Consider the following 17,683-nt stretch of genomic DNA (forward strand, 5'->3'; position numbering starts at 1 on the left):
GAACAAAAATCCACTAAACAAAGTCATAATCACTACTTCTTCCTGAGGCGGCCTTTCTTTGTATATTTTTCAAAGTATTGTTGAACTAAATCTGGGCGCACATTTTCTTGAGGTTCCCAAGATTTGGTCCCATCAGTCCATTCTATGCAGAAATGTTGGTCTTTGTGTCTGTACTTCACAAGTCTTTTGATATCAAACGGGAAATGGTCAGCTTCATCTTCTGTTTCCTCATCTGTTGATGATGATTGAGTTTGGTTTTCGTCATCTTGAATCTGTTGTAAGTTTTCATCTTGTACATCATTCTGTGGTTGTTTGTCATTTTGGGTGCCAGTACAAGTGTTTTTACATTTAAGTGTTGTCTGTCAACCTCTGGGTCATTGTAGTGTTTCAACTGTACAGCATTCATGAATGATTTTACTTCTTTGCGATCTTTGCAATCTCTGATCTTGTAGGTGAAGTTGGGACCAATTTCCGAGATATAGTATGGACCATGGTACTTTTCAACAAGTTTTGGGGATAATCCAACTTGGACTTTGTGAGATTTTATAAGAACCTTATCAAAAAGTTTGAAATCTGGGACTTTGGTTTTCTGGTCAAATCTTTCTTTGGATTTTTCCTGTTGCTTTTCAATGTTTTGTTTAGCAATATCTTTCGCGAGGTTGATGTTCTCAATGATTTCATTCATGTGTTGTTGAGCATTGTTTCCTAGCTTTTTGTCTTTAGGAATGGCATTCACATCATAAGGCAAGTTCATCTCCATACCGAAAGTCATGAAAAATGGAGAAAAGCTTGTCGATTGAGTTGATGGAGAGTTTCTCAATGCCATGAGGATTCCTGGAAGTTTCTTTGGCCAGTTTTCCTTATGTTTGTCTGTGTAGGCTCGGAGACATTGAATGAGAGTGCTGTTGGTTCTTTCAACTTGGCTATTGGTCTGTGGATGGTAACTAGATGTGAGATAGTGTTTGATCTCAAATATATCACAGAGGCAAGAAACAAGAGAGTTCATGAAAGATTTTCCTCTGTCAGAAACAAGATATTTTGGGCAGCCAAAGCGGGTGAAAACGTTTTGAAAAAGACAGTCAGCAACTTCAGTGCTCTCTTGTGTTTTCATAGGAAACGCTTCTACCCATTTGGTAAAAGAATCTACAATGAGTAGGACATACTGATAACCTTTTGAAGTTTTGTGAAGTTTGAGAAAATCCATATGCCATCTTTCAAAGCGTCCAACTATTGGTAATGAAGTAAGGGGAGGACTTCGTGCATGGGTATCTCGTTTGATGCGCTGACAAGTGTCACAGGAATGGATGTAGTCATATATTTCCTGGTGCATCCGAGGCCAATGATATTTAGTTTTCATGGCGGCCATGACTTTCTCAATTCCTAGATGAGCACCTCCAGCACTGCTATCATGATATGCATTGAGTGCATCTAATCTAAGGACTCTAGGCAAGGCTATTTGTTGGATCCATTTGTCATCTACTGGTAGATTTGACTTCACTCTTCTTTGAAACCAATGATAAAGTACACCGTTACAAAGATCAAAGTATTTAGAAGTTTGAATGACCTTGGTTTGTGATTTTTCATCATCTGGTAAAGTTCCATTTTCTAAATAAGCAAAGATATCTTTAAAGTCTGGGCACTCGCGCTGCAATTTTGAAAGGTTGGATAGATTAGAAAGATCAGGATTTTGAAAACTGACTTCTATTTCTGGTTCTAGAGCAAAGATACCTTCATTTGGATCATCCTTGTGATAGAAAAGTGTAACCTGAGTGGGTTCTGGATTTGATTCAACAAGAGTAGACTCAACAGAAACAGGTTCAATAGAATCAGATTCAGAAGTAGATAGAGAAGAGTCCTTTTGATTGTCAGTACTGTCTGACTGATTTGCTATGATTGAAGCAATTGTGGGGTCATGCATTTCGTCTTCGTATTGTCGTCTGCTCAAGGCATCAGCTACTTGGTTGGATTTACCAGGTTTGTGAATAATTTCAAATTGGTATCCTTGTATTTCCATAGCCCAACGTGCTAAACGACCTGTAGAACGTTTCTGATCCATTACATACTTCAAAGCTTTGTGATCGGTATAGATGGTAAACTTTTTATCAGAAAGATAGATTCTATAAGCACGTATTCCTTCTAAGATTGCAAGCATTTCTTGTTCAGAAGTAGACCATTTTCTTTCGCAAGGAGAGAGACTTCTACCTCCAAAAGCAATCACATGTTCTTTACCAGAACTGTCTAATTGACCAAGCACAAACCCAATAGCTGAAGATGAGGCATCACATGTGAGAATGAAACTTTTGCTAAGATCTGGATAGGCTAAAATTGGAGAAGAGATTAAAGACTGTTTGAGAGTTTCAAAAGATGACTGACATTCTTCTGTCCAATGAAATTTGGTATCCTTTCTCAAGAGATTGTTTAGAGGAGATGAGAGCTTAGCATAGTCCTTAACAAATTTGCGGTAGTAATTACACATACCAAGAAATGATCTCACATCTTTTTGAGTTTTAGGCACCGGAAAAGTACTGACAGCTTGAGTTTTCTTGGGGTCTGTTCTAATACCATGTTTAGATATTATGTGACCAAGATATTTAATCTGTTTGGCAGCAAAGTCACATTTACTTGGTTTCAACTTTAAGTTTGCCTGGCGTAAACGAGAAAAGATTTGTTCAAGATGAGTGAGATGGTCATCAAATGTTTCAGAAAAGTTTAAAAGTTTAAATTGATAAATTTTAAACTTTTAATGTAACATATTTAACTACACAAGCGTTTAAGAGTTAAGATAGACTACTTCCATTTTGAATAATTTTCGAAACCCAAGAAGCTTTTATAGCTTTGAGTTTTGATTCAAAGTCTGTAATACCAATGCCGCCTTCATTTATGTTTCTAATTAAGGTGTTACGCTTGATGCGCTCTCGATTTCCCAAAATAAAGGAGAAACTTTTTTTATTAATCCTCTTTATGAAAGATTGTTCAGGGTTTTCTAAAATAGTAGCCGTGTACAAGACCATGGAGATTAAAAGAGATATTATAAGCTGGCATTTTCCAAAAATAGTTAATTTTTTACTTCGCCAAGAGTCAAATATTTTTTCAAATTCCTTAAGTTTACATAACCAGTTTCTTTCATTATTTTCGGTTTTATTATGCCCCATATTTATACCAAGACATTTAATTGTTTTAAAATTAATTTTTTACCTTTAAGAGTTGTTTCGCCTTCCATAGTATGTTTAAGCGCCCCTAAAGGAATACATTCCGTCTTTGATAAATTGAACTTTGTTACTGATACAGATCCAAAGTTTTCAATAATTTTGACAACATGTTCAAGGGATTCTATGTCCTTAATATCTCGTAATTACGAAAAGAGATCTCGTTATTACGAATTAATTATCTCGTAATTACGAGAAAGGATATCGTTATTACGAGAAAAGATCTATATAAAATCATACGTTTCTGAATAGACTCTTTAGTTCGACTGGTTCACCTTAATTCCATTTTTTTTCCAGAAACGTTAATTTAATTTTGATTGATTTTTGAAAACAATAATTGTATATTAATTTCTAGATGAAATGATCGGGTTTGAGATGTTTTCTTTTATGAATTAGTGGAAAATACGTCATGTAATTTTACTTTCAACTTATATATTACATTCCCAATCCAAAGTAAATACCAGATAGTCCAGGTCGTAAAATACAAAAATATTAATTAGTCAGGGATATACCAATTTTATATCAAATAATGTGTACGCTTTAAAACGATGATTATGCTAAGCATGTGTATGATAATAGACATTACAGTAGTATATTTTACTTTAGAACAATGATACGCGCCATTTCAAATATATCTTTCCTCGTAATAACGAGATCTTTTCTCGTAATAACAATATCTTTTCTCGTAATTACGAGATCTTTTCTCGTAATAACGAGATAATTAACTCGTAATAACGAGATCTTATCTCGTAATATCGAGATAAAAATATTTTTGATGTGGACGTATTTGTTTTTCGTAATATACATCAAACTGACAAATTTGAGTCCTGGATTATTTTTTCATGTTCACTTCCTTTAAAGTGGTGGAGGTTGATCCAACGGACACTCTTATTGAAATTTAAAAAAATGCCATAGAGTGCCCACTGCCCAGTGTTACTTTAGATTTAATTTCATCTACTCACAGGCAGAAAATAAAGTTCCTTAAAAGAAATATTGAATTTCTCTATCCTGAAATATGTCCCTCCATATAGCCAAAACTACTAAATTTAGGGCTTTAATATGAATGGTTAAAGCACCCCTGCGTTTTATTTCTCTTATGAAATGTAACTTATTCTTAATACTCAGGTTTCTTTTTGGTATGAACCGTATGATGTACAATGATAGATATTTGGCAGGTGCATTGATTTTTGTTTTCCCGTTATCTTAAGTCCCAAGAGAGGAATGATGTATAATGTAATTTTCAGTATACTATTTCCTTCATTTATACAAAATGATGAATACAACATTTTATCGAGAATGGTTTAGTGGTATGATATCAGTACATGTAAAACGCACAAAAGGCAACGTCGAAGAAAGACTAGTTAAAATAAGATTCAAAATAAATCAAGTGACCTAGCAAGTTGGAGATGATAGTTATTTGGTAGTTTTACAACTATCACCACAGATAAATATAACATGTGCAGAATGTACACATACATCTTTTTTTTGTTGGTTAGGTTTTTGTCTGTTTTGATAGGACAGCTTAGGAAAAGGACCCCTCCATTACTATCGCAGTATAAAAAGAAGTATTCATGTTGATCACCAACTGATATAAACTGATGTAGAGTCGTAAGCTATTTCCACAGATGGCTGCTTATATAATTCTACTGTTATTGATGCACTGCAGTTGGCAGTCCTGCGATTGTTGTCCCACTGGTAAGAACAAATCTATTAATTCTCAATTAGTCCAGTAATAAACATCGATTTTTACATATGTATTAAGTATATACATATTTTTAAGATCAGTACTTCATAAATTCATCTGATACCAAGTTTGTAACGATATTGATTGTAAAATGGAAGAAAAACAAACATAAAATTTTTAATTGCAATTGTCTACCTTATCCAATTCACAAATTTTATAAATATGTTTTCAAAACATCAGATATAATGAGAATAGTTTCATCATATGCACAAACTTCTTTAAAAAAGTTTGATATTCTTTTCTAGGTGAAACAAGGCATTCCATGTTTTTCATGTCAATTAATTCATTACATGGAACTATCCTACCAAATGGAAAATGTATCTGTGACAATCCCACCTGCACGATAAACTGTAACTCAAATTGTCAATATGAGCCCGATAGATTGTACTGGATCTTCTCTAATGAAGACGTGTATGGAATGACCGGTAATGGCACGCTCGGAGAAATGTTCAACGTTTTGAGAGACGATTACCTAGGAAGAGAATACGTTGCCTCGGTGTATCTAGATGTGTCGGGTCAAAGTTTTTTGGGGGTAGGCAATCCTAACTCTAACGCGGTCACAGTGGACATTATTTTACCACAAGTAAACCAATACTCTCTCGTGAAATGCGAAAACGAATCTGTCACACTGAATCTCCAGCCGTTAGAAGCCAGGACTTTGATTTTTAATTGCGATATCACCGGAGCTCATATCACAGGATCTGACAATATCATAGTCTATGTGGCAACGTTCTCATTAATTGCACCAAACTCTGCTTCAAATCTTCAATTTATGATTGAACAACTAATTCCAATCAACCAGTGGGGGACGTTTTATGCAGTTGTGCCTTGCGGCCAAAACGCATACGGAGATGTAATCTCTGTCGTTACATCACAGCCAGATACATTTGTCCATATTCTGGGATACGACTTTATAACTGTCTCAAACAAATATGAGAGCATTCGAAGACGAATAGATGGTAAAAGGCCGATAACTGTCAGGTCTTCTAAACCAGTTGGTGTGACACAGTTCTCATTAAACATGAATGGCAAAAATGCGATGAGCATCTGCATTTCAGTTACCACAGACACTAACATCGAAGCTCTCACTACTGGTGGACCATTCTTTCATAATTATCTAAGATATGCCTTTAGCGAGAATGTTACAGAGGATAATCTTCCTCTTTCACGATTCGTCGCAAACAGACAGGATAACTTTCCGACATCTGATATATTTGGCTGTAGTGTGTTCAGAGAAGAACCACTCTATTTTGGTGGAACCTTTTGTGGGTATTTACAGAACACTGCAAACGTATGTCCTTTTTATAAGTTCATTTTTTGGCTATCAAAATGAATATATAGAATTTTCAAGATATAAAACAACGTATATAATTTAATAGAACTAATTTATCGGTTTAAAAACAAAGTATCTATATTACTATATTAAACTGAATAACAGACTAAAATTGTTGGGCTTTAATACCGAGAAATCGTACTGTCTTATGTTTTAAATATATTTTAAACATTATCGGTACTTGAAGATTACCAATTTGTTTTTATTTTTCTCAATCAAGCTTTGCTTATTAATAATCAGCGAAAATTTCTTTTAAAAATCCGGAAATCATCTGGATTTTTTTGAATTTTACATTCTTGCGCATGCGCATTACATTCTTGCTAAATCACGGGAAGCTCTTTAGTTTATGTTTCCACATTATCACATTTGCATGGATAAACTCAAAAGCGATAATAGAAATACGTGTAAATTTTCATTAGAAAGCTATATATTCTGTTCACTAAAGAAAATACGGGAAATAACTCTATCTCAGTGCATTAGATATGAAAAATCCCGAGAGTTCTGAGTGTCAACATGGTGTTTAAATTTGAAGCGAGTAAAAAACGTTGGTAAAAAAGTTTTGAATTCTTCATCAATATGAATTAAATTTTTAGATTTAAGGTATTGACAGCCTCAAAATGGTTTGTTATGAATAATTTGACTGTTATTTTAAATGCAGCTTCATTATTTTTCTCCAAAATCGTTTCGGAACGATTCTGCAATTTGTTGCAACATTATGGATGTAAGGGAGGCGTTTTAATTGTGATGAAAGCCTGTTTTGAGACAGTTACATTATTCTAAACTGCTACTGAAAATAATAGCATAATTGTAGGCTTAAAGCTTGGTTCTGTAAATGTTAACAATACAGTGTGTCGATGTATCTATTTCATAAATGTCCGATATCATATATGTCAACCCGTACACGCACGGGTGAAAGACTAGTTTAGAAAATAATTCGATATCAAGGACAATGGAAATGACAGGTACATCTAAGTTATATATATACATGAACGTTTTACTGTCAATGGGTACATAACTTCAAAAGTCACTTTTAAGTAACTACCGACAGTACTAAAATAAAGTATACCCAATAACGGGGTCTGTCTCCTTTAAAAAAAAAGGTAACTACTGATTCAAATTTACAGAGCAGCAACCGCGATTGGCCAAGGATGGATCCGGGAGACGGTAAAGATAACGATGGAGATGGCAGTATAGACGAAGACGACTGTTGTATGTTGAACTGTTATATTCACATTTCAAAACATATCTGTAAAGAAACAGCAGTCTTATTTTGATATTAGCTGAATATGTTCTTGTTTTTACCAATAATGCTACCAAGGTTGTTTAAACATATTTAAAACAGATGCTAATCTTTTTTTTCTTTCGAGGCACGTAGAATTGTTTTTGAAAGTGTGTGTAGGGGGGGGGGGCAATGGGCAGGTCGGATTTATTCGAATTATTTATTTCTTAGAATCATTCCATGACAAAAAATAGGACATTTTTAAAAAATAAAATTATCTTTGTCTGAATTATCTTGTTAACTATTAGGCACATAAAACGTTATTTCTTTAGGGGAGTCACAGAGCATTGCTTATACTCTATCATTTGATTTATTATAATTCCAATATTTCATTACTCTTTAGAATAGAGAGAGTTCTTGTTTGGTTAACTTAAACTTGTGTTTGATATTTTTGTTTTAGACAGCAATTTTGAACCGAATGCACGTAAGTAGTTTTGAGATTTCCTCACACGCTAAGCAAATAATTATAAGTTTGAATGTTAATTATAATCATTCTATAACATCATAGATATTTTTATTTATTCACAATTTTAAAAATAATATGACCAAACTTTGTTTATTTGAAGACGAAAAATGGAATTCTAAATGAATAAACAGGATAATTGAGGATATATTGTAAAACATATATTTTTTATGATGTATTTTGAACTTGCCTAGAGTATGATTTCATGGTTTTAATCGTGAATGACTGTAACTGTTCTGTATCTGATAGCTTGTCATGAATCATCGCAAAATGAAAAAAAAAAAATACCCAACAACAACGGTAATGAATGTGTTTTTGATCGTTAATGATGTTTAATTAATTATATTAATCATCAAAGTCTAACATTAAGCTTATAAATTTTAATTGAATATTTACACTGGCAACAGTCTATAAATGTCCACGACCATTAAACTGTCTTAAATTAAAAGTGGTAAACCTACGGTAACTTTAACCTTTCAGACGCCCAGGACTGCCGCAGAGAAGGTATTTTTTTTATTATTATTTACAAGAGCAAACCAATATACAAAAAATTCAGTAATTAGTGTACAGGCATATTGTATAATTCCTTAATGTTTATATTAATGCTACATATAAATGTAGATGTTTTCATTAAGAAGACCTTTAAAAGTATCTAACTGGCTGTCTTAAAACATAAATATTAATACATGTTTATATATATAGAAATATATAAGAAATATATACATAAAAATAACGTGTTTAATTTTGGTAGATAAACCCTTATTGTTTATGTAATATGTATGTAGAGATACATGTACGTCGATAATATATAGAGATGAACAACTAGGACTCACAATATATGCGTCTAATGTACATGTGTACACACAAAAAAAATTGTGTGTTAAATTAGGGGAAAAAACTGGTACAAAATAAGCTTAGTAAAAGGTAGAAATAAATTAAATAAATGTACATGTAATACCCGGAGGACAAACACATCTACATGCAGTCCATCAAATGGTCCCCGGGTGTAAGCACATATACACATAGACAGACCCTTAGTGTCTAGGGTACACAATAGTAATCACAATATATTTATTAATGTTTTGACGAATATTTCGATGATTTTAGGTACATTGTAATGTAATTCATATCTCTTTTTAAATAATTCTTCACATATTCGTTCAGACTTTGAGAGGTTTTTTCTTTTCTTCAAATCTACATAACATCTTTATTTTGTAAATTCTATAAGAAACATAAGATATAGTATTATAAAAAAAATTATACCTTGAGGTTATTTTCATAATAGAAACCTATGATTATATGTTTCCACATAATATCTAATTGCATAATCGTACACAGTTTTGACCATATTTCTTTGACATTGTCACATTCAAAAATAAGATGTTCAACGTTCTCTGTTGTGTCTTGACAATAATCACAACAAAGAAGGTATGATAAAATTGTTCTTTTTATTTCAAAAACATGAAACTGGTTTATTTAGCTACATGTATCAAAAAGCTATGGTTGCTTTTATCACCCTTTTTACGGAACTTGCTTGTCATGACAACACTATCATTTCATTTTTTTAGGCAGCGCTGTTTTAACAAAGGAGTATTTCATCATACCAGTCAAATTGGAAGTGAATGAAATACGTTGCCGAGATACATCAGCGTCGATAGTTACAATTTCATATCTGTCAGACAACACAGGCTCTTGGGTAACTGCAAACGCAGATGCCAATAATGTTTTCAGTTTTGGAGCTTTAAACACAAACACTCCTTTGACAATAAAAAGTACTTCTTCAAACACGTCACATTTGATGTGTAATTATGTATGTGTATCGAATTACGTTGACTGCTCGAACTCGTTTTATGTTCCTCCTGTTAATATGTTGGGTTCAAGATACATAGCCAGTGTACCCCCGTGTCCTGACGGATCCTCAACCTGCGAGAGCAAATGCTCTATCGCTCAAGTATTCAACAATACTTTGTTTGGCTATGCAAAGAACCTTGCTCCTAGTAATATCCGATTTTTGAACAACGAGATCATTACCGAGTCTATAAAAGATGGAAATTTCATTGAATCGGAATATCCTATAGCAGTACTGTGTCATTCGAAGATAGCTTCCATTTATAACTACAACAGCTATCTAGTACAATTTTTACTTCCTCTTGACATAGCTGGTACCACTTACAATTTATTGAAGACAGACTATCTCGTTGATGAAAAGCTGTATGTATGGGCAACAGATAGCTACACTTTTGTTAACTTTATTGAATATGATGCATCAACCATAACGAATGTCTCTCAGCATATGTTGATCCAATATGCAGGCGACAACATCATGATCGACTTATCTACGGATGAAAACGGTGCTCTCTACTCAATAACAACCGACAAACCCGTTAATGTTATCGCCCATGTTAAGCGAAATTCATCTTATCAATTTGGTCAGAGTACTCCGTACAATCGGCATGGCTACAACATTGTTACCGTACCCTCTTCGTCCAATGTTGACCCTCCAACAGACGGGACTGTAACAGATCAAATTGTGTCGGGGATCACCTACCATCATATTTCAAACTATGGATGGCCCCACCGTTCGAATTTTATAAAAGAAGAAAGAAATAAGGTAATTTAAGACAAAAAAATTTCCTCTGAATGAAAAGCTTAAATTGAAAAAAGTCATAAAACATGATTGTGATAAACTCTAATGTCTTAATGTGCATGTATCTTCTATTTGAGCAATATGACAATTACTGATCAATGTATTACAGTGAAATCGCCAATTCCTGGTCACAGTAGATTGTTTCGTTGATATTTTGTTTAGTTGTTAAGTTTTTATTTTATACATATTATATACATATTGAAATTATAATTTTCGAACTATTAAGAATTCATTTCTTTATTTAAAAAAAATTCATGTAAACAATATTTACAGAGGTATTCATACAAGGCATGGCCTCCCCACTTTTGAATCATTTTCTTCATTTCCGGGTCTTGTGACTTCAAGGTCTCTGTAAAGTGTGGGACTTGTTTTGGAGCACTTTATTTAAAAATTAATTTCAGGTTTTTAAAATAATTAGCTGCACTGAAAAAAATTGCCACTCTTTAAAACCATTTATAGTTAAAACCACTGATACACAAGTAACATGAAGTGACCCAGAATGAAACAATCATTGTGTGGTGTTAGGTTAAATAAATGCAAAGAAAATAACGAACAAAATGAATATAATGTCGACAGACCGGCATTGAAAATTTCATTCAATTAACCACGCTGCAGCGGAAATCATAGAAGTAGTAGATCGAAGATGAATGAAAACCTTCATCTCGAATGCCCTTGATTTTTAATTCTTTTATCGTATCGTCTGTAAATGTTTACATTTATTTTTTCTTGATCAAGTGCGGAGAGACGCAAATTTCGTGTTCAATGTATTCATGACAGTTGCGATCCATATTAGGACCTAATTTTTCTAACCTTAAATATCCATCATTTATTAAATAGTCTGCATTGAAGGGTAGAAAAAAATTTACCGAGAGAAATTTTCAAAATATTATTAACTAAGCAGTAATAGATGAATGAAGATTGCATTAAGGTTTATGGAGACAAGCACATTTTATTCAAATAAAAAAGTAATCACTAAGAATATCAATAAATGCGACGGTGAAAAGGTGCATTTAATCATTAGAATTACAAAAAACTATCGAAAATGAATTTTTTACCCTTTGAATTTTATGATTAAAAGCAAAGGGGGCAAATCTTCAAGGACAGGAAAAGATAATTTATTAGGACACATTCTGCTCTTACATAATGATACTTAAACATCAAAATTATGTCCAAGTATACAGAGTATTAATCCCCCACATATCTGTTTGCCTCCAAATTCATTGAATCTTGGGCTATTATGGATCAGATACCTTATTAATATGACAGGAAACTTAGAAACTTAGAGAAATAACCTGGAACTCGAGAAGACGCACATTTGCTTACATTACATAATGTTCTAAATGTATATAAGCTTACATTACATAATGTTCTAAATTTTTGTCCAAACAAAACATTTTATTCAAACATTTGTAATTAAAAAAAAGAAGATTTGAAATAAGGATTAATAACAGCTATATCTGATAAAAAAAATTGGCCATAATTGCCATTAAAATGTACAAGACAAGAATATATATATATATATATATATATATATATATATATATATATATATTATATATATATATATATATATATATATATATATATATATATATATATATATATATATATTAGCTTATTATAGGCATATACATATTGGATGCAATTGTTTCCAGCCTGTTCTGAACCCAAACCAAGAACCCGGTGATGGCATAGATAACGACAAGGATGGTCTAGTTGATGAAGAGTACTGTGGGTTTCTGTCAGAAGGTGAATTACAGTAATATATTAAATATATTACTCTTCATTTTAAGATTTAAATTCATGATTATTCTCTTATACTTATATGGTAAGTTTATAAAAGGCCAGAAACAGATGTCATTTTTTTAAAAAAAACCAGTATGCCGTTTTTTTGCAAGGATATAAAATGCAGGGATTTCCATTGCATCTGTGTCCTACTTTAGACCAGACGTGTTAACCTGTACCAAACTGAATAACAGGGCAAATGTTATATGCCTACGCGATGTTTTTACCAGATTTGAGATCATGTTCAAACCGTTTTGTTTCTAACAGAGAATGACTCTATACTAGATTATTGAAATAAGTTACGTTTGTTATCTTTTAACAAGAAAATCCCGTAGAATGGAACACCTTACACGATATTGACCTCGACGGATCTTACAATGAAGATTGCATGGGTAATGTTTGAATTCACAGCTATCAGCGAAGTATTGAAAATTTACAATTAATTACAATTAATAAGTGAAACAAGTAAAGAAAAAAAATATTTTTGTACAGGATGTGGAGGTGGTCAGAAGCTCGAACCCATGCTGTTCTGTACTCTTTGTGACCTAGGGACATTCAGGACAAACCAATCAAAAATAGATAAATGCATACCTTGTGGAGAGAATTTGACGACATTTGAAAATGGATCCGTCTCCCAAGACCAGTGTGTCGGTACGTCTAAAGTATTTTACCACTCATATAGGAAAATGAAAGTGTAGTTTAACATAGACAACTCTTTGATTGAATAAACATTTGTTTTACACATTCAACAGGATCATATTGCATCATCATCATCATCATCATCATCATCATCATCATCCTTATCAATTTTAAGAAGGTTCGTAGTTTTTATTCACTTCTGAGCTAGACACATTATTGTTGTGCATGACGCTGCAGAATTCACTAAACTGAAGTCAATAAGGATATAAACGAGTTTTAAGGTCGACGATGAAATATAAATAACTAATGAATGCTCACTGTTTTGTTCAATATCAATGTAGTTTGTACAAATGCTAAGGAAAATTTCAACATGAAGCCAAAACTTCTAGCTGAAATTCAACACCGCCCATCGTTGCATACGTTTGTCTTTCTAATTTATCTGCTTAACAAATGTAGTTAAAATGGGCACATTTATTCCAGAATTAATTCATCCAAGTTCAAAAAGATCGTAATAATATAATCTTTTTATAAGTTACTGTTTCACAAAAAAGAATCACACAATATGTTATTTTTTTTATGCCCTTATTGTAAAATGTTATAGCAAGGCCATTCAAATTTTGGAACAATTATTCAAATGAGTTTAATTGATCCATCAATTTTTTACCACGCACCATAACTCATTTAAGTTAATTGTTTGAAAGCTAATAAAACTATCTTTTTTTAATCAAAAGCTTTAAGTGCTTTTAAAATCATGTAGAACTTTGAATATGCTTGGAAACGGTCGAAGTTGTGTAGAAAGTTGTGTTGTAATCGTCATGCCTTCCGGTTATGATTTTGTCTAGCGCAATGTGAAGAAGGCATGGAACTTAACAACGATACACTGTTGTGTGAGCCATGTCAAATTGGATTCTATAAAAATGTCTCGGCAAACGACAGCATGTTTGACATCAATGAGAGGTTTTGGTGCTTGCCCTGCCCGGATGGTCTCACAACTTACGATTTTGGAACGATTCACAACTATGAATGTATTGGTATGAATATTTTGATCAATGAAAACAAAACCAAATTAAAAAAAAACCTTTGAAATTTGATAATAATGCTGAATTTGTAATTGATTTTGATTTTGTGGATGAGCAAATTTAATGTGTAAAAAAGGCAAATGTAAATAAATTGTGCGTATTATTGTATTTCTTTGAAATCAAAATAGTGATTCTTCAATTTTTTTCCCAGACCACTGCTTAGAAGGCATGTTTTGGAATGGAACAGTGTGCACGGAATGCCCTATAGGGTTCTATAAAGAGACATCTAGTGTTAACCAGAGTCTTTCATATGATCTGAGGTGGAATTGCACAGAATGTGACCCTGGGATGACAACGTACGGCATGGGAAGTGTGCAATGTATTGGTAGGACACGTATTTTATTAAACTTGCAACGTTTGCTATCCATTCAAGTGATTTACTGTCACTTACATAACGAGGAGGCGGCAATGGGCTTCTAAATTTGTGTTTAAGGTAGTCCATCCATAACTAAGGCGAATTTGACAATTTTGATTCATCTATACTACATCACTTAAATTTTTTTCAAAGAGTTGTCTGCCCTCTAGGAAAATTTTAGAAAATCCCTTCCTGAAAATATGTATGGTAAACTATGAATTATTTTAGCATATTCGAAGAAATGAAAAGCTTTTTGCAACTTTTTACCAAGAAAAATGTGGGAAAATTGCTTGTACTAAAGAAATATACTTAAAAATGCATTTCTCACTTCAATGTTAACTTCAACATATGATAAATCTATCAATATAAAATTTTTATTTTTTAATTTCAAAGGTAAATCTTTATTATTTAATAAACTCCTAAAATTCACACTAAGATTTTACTGATCAAACTTGCAATCTATTAGATATGAAATATGATAGTTATGGATGGACTACCTTAACAGTATCATCAAAAATAAAATATACACCGGGCCGGGGGATGTTATAGTGGTCATTAATGTCTCACTATTGTCTCGGATGTTCTCCTGATTGAGCTGCTGTGGTTTCCTGCAAAAGGAAAAGTTAAATTTCATATAAAGGCTTGAATGATATTTACTTTCAGAAAGTTAATTTGTTGATCAGTTATCTAGGCACTATTTATTTTTTTTATCTTCCATCTTCACTTCATATCATTTCATTACGATTAACTCGATAAATTTTATTTTTCGTTTTCTGTTATCACAGATTAAGCATAATCTATTTATAACAACACCGTTCTTCCGATCTGACGGAAAAACACCACTTAATTATAAAAAAAAGATTAAAAGGTGACCATTAGAGCTATTCTTCCTAAATAAATTTCAGGCAAAATTCAGTTTTTAACGTATGATATTTGAATTTGCATCTTTATGGAATCTTTTGTAAGACAGACAAAGCGGTATTCTATAAAATCGACCACCACATAGTTGCTTGTCGGAAAGCAAAGCATTAGTCTCCCCGCTTTACTTTGTGGCTTAAAATTATCATTATTTGTAATTATTGATAAAATGTGTATTTTTTGGCGCTTTATACATTATAAATAAATGTTGCCTAATACGTGGCAATAGGAAACGAAAAAACAAAACAAAACAAAATGAAAACAATCAAATAATTGCAAGTAATTACTTTTGATAGCGCTTTGCACAGAAGGTATGGAACTAAACAATGTGTCAATGGTATGTGAACCTTGTGAGCTTGGATACTACAAAGGTGTCCCTGCCAATGACACCAGGTTCAGTGTGGGTGAGAGGTTTTGGTGCTTGAAGTGTCCCTTTAATAGGACCACCCGTGCTGTAGGGACTAAAGATATTGCAGGATGCATCGGTATATATCTGTCATGTTCTCATCTCTCATAACTTGTGATTAAGCTCATCAGCTTTCATCTCAAAAAAGTTCTTTAAACTCAATCTAATGCTAGTATAATTTTTTGAAAATCTTCCATCTAATAATAAGAACAGTGGTTTCTGTTAACCAGTCTTAATTAACTAATTTTGTTTTAATATGTACATATTTGAATTAAAGCATAAAAATCTTTGAATATTACAACTAATTGTTACAGTTGGATAGATACTCTGATTAATTGAGACTATTCTTTTTTTTAGTTTGATCATCACATTTTCCAAATTAATTTGACCATTAGAGAAATTCAATATTTCCCTTGTAGAAGACTGTCCGGTTGGGAAAGAGTTGAACAGTTCTAATGGACAGTGTTACCCCTGTTCTGTTGGGTTTTATAAAGACGTTGCTAGTACCGATCTGACGAAACTGAGGAAACGTTGGCATTGTACCCCGTGCCCTTCGAATAAAACAACAACGCGTGTTGGGACTGTGGAAGAAACCGACTGTAGAGGTACTTAATCGGATATATTGACAGCGTTTATATAGGCAATATCTGCTGTCTTATCAAGTAATGTCCTATTGACAAAATGAAATATAGTACTATCATAAAAAAGATCCTCTAGAATTTTATCTATAGTTTTTTTTAAATAGATAAAAAGCGTTTTATAATGTGTTTTGGTTTAAAAAAATATATAACGCTATTACTAAGTACATTTGGAAAATATTTGCAATGCTCTTTTACGTAAACAAACTACGATTACTCATACACATAGTGTTTGTTCCGTTAAGCAAATTAAATTGACCCCCCCTCCCAAAAAAAGGAACAATAACATGAAATGTAAATAAAAAGTGCGTATTATTGTATTTCTTTGAATTAAAATAGTGCTTCTTTTATTTTTTCAGACCACTGCATAGAAGGCATGTTTTGGAATGGCACAGTGTGTACGGAATGCCCTATAGGGTTCTTTAAAGAGACATCTAGTGTTAACCAGAGTCTTTCATATGATCTGAGGTGGAATTGCACAGAATGTGACCCTGGGATGACAACGTACGGCATGGGAAGTGTGCAATGTATTGGTAGGACACGTATTTTATTAAACTTGCAATGATTGCTATCCATTCAAGTGATTTACTGTCACTTACATAACGAGGAGACGGCAATGGGCTTCTAAATTTGTTTTTAACAATAACATTAAAAATAAAATATACACCGGGCCGGGGGATGTTATATCGTGTTTAAAAGGAATGGTCATTATTGTCTCACTATTGTCTTGGATGTTCTACTGATAGAGCTGCTGTGGTTTCCTGGAAAAGGGAAAGTTAAATTTCATATAAAAGCTTGAATGATATTTACTTTCAGATTTTCGCCAAGATTTTCAATTGACACGCAATAAATATATTTATCGGCTTGAAAACAAAATAAATGACAGTCTTTTAGACTAAATAATCAATATATTTCAGTGTAACGTGGTAGCAATTTTTTGCTTTTTTGTAGCTCACTGTGGCATAGGTCAACATTTAAAGAACGTAGCATGTGTCCCATGTGATATAGGCTTCTATAAAAATACATCCAGTGAAGACGTTTGGCTCACAGAAATACAGAGATGGAACTGCTCACAATGTCCCACTGGACTTACGACAAATTCAACAGGGGCCCATACATGCCTCCGTGCGTATGAAAGATTACTTTAAAACTGAAATAAACTTTATTTTTTTTACATCATTTGATAACAAA

General features: G+C 32.8%; 1 protein-coding gene across 1 annotated transcript in view; it reads left to right on the forward strand.

The window, feature by feature from the left end:
* The window catches only part of LOC105336128 (uncharacterized), a 38,482-nt gene that overhangs the window by 14,649 nt on the left and 6,150 nt on the right, over positions 1-17,683 (forward strand). The window contains exons 2-16 of the mRNA XM_066065057.1: positions 4,723-4,901; positions 5,196-6,241; positions 7,408-7,492; positions 7,963-7,986; positions 8,506-8,529; positions 9,594-10,636; positions 12,328-12,421; positions 12,781-12,849; positions 12,950-13,108; positions 13,939-14,127; positions 14,327-14,500; positions 15,745-15,933; positions 16,274-16,459; positions 16,852-17,025; positions 17,444-17,617. Of these exons, the coding sequence (XP_065921129.1) occupies positions 4,832-4,901; positions 5,196-6,241; positions 7,408-7,492; positions 7,963-7,986; positions 8,506-8,529; positions 9,594-10,636; positions 12,328-12,421; positions 12,781-12,849; positions 12,950-13,108; positions 13,939-14,127; positions 14,327-14,500; positions 15,745-15,933; positions 16,274-16,459; positions 16,852-17,025; positions 17,444-17,617 (3,700 nt within the window). The 5' untranslated portion in view covers positions 4,723-4,831. The remainder of the gene's footprint in view (positions 1-4,722; positions 4,902-5,195; positions 6,242-7,407; positions 7,493-7,962; positions 7,987-8,505; positions 8,530-9,593; positions 10,637-12,327; positions 12,422-12,780; positions 12,850-12,949; positions 13,109-13,938; positions 14,128-14,326; positions 14,501-15,744; positions 15,934-16,273; positions 16,460-16,851; positions 17,026-17,443; positions 17,618-17,683) is intronic.

Source organism: Magallana gigas, chromosome 7, assembly GCF_963853765.1.
Source record: "Magallana gigas chromosome 7, xbMagGiga1.1, whole genome shotgun sequence".
Classification (NCBI taxonomy): Eukaryota; Metazoa; Mollusca; class Bivalvia; order Ostreida; family Ostreidae; genus Magallana; species Magallana gigas.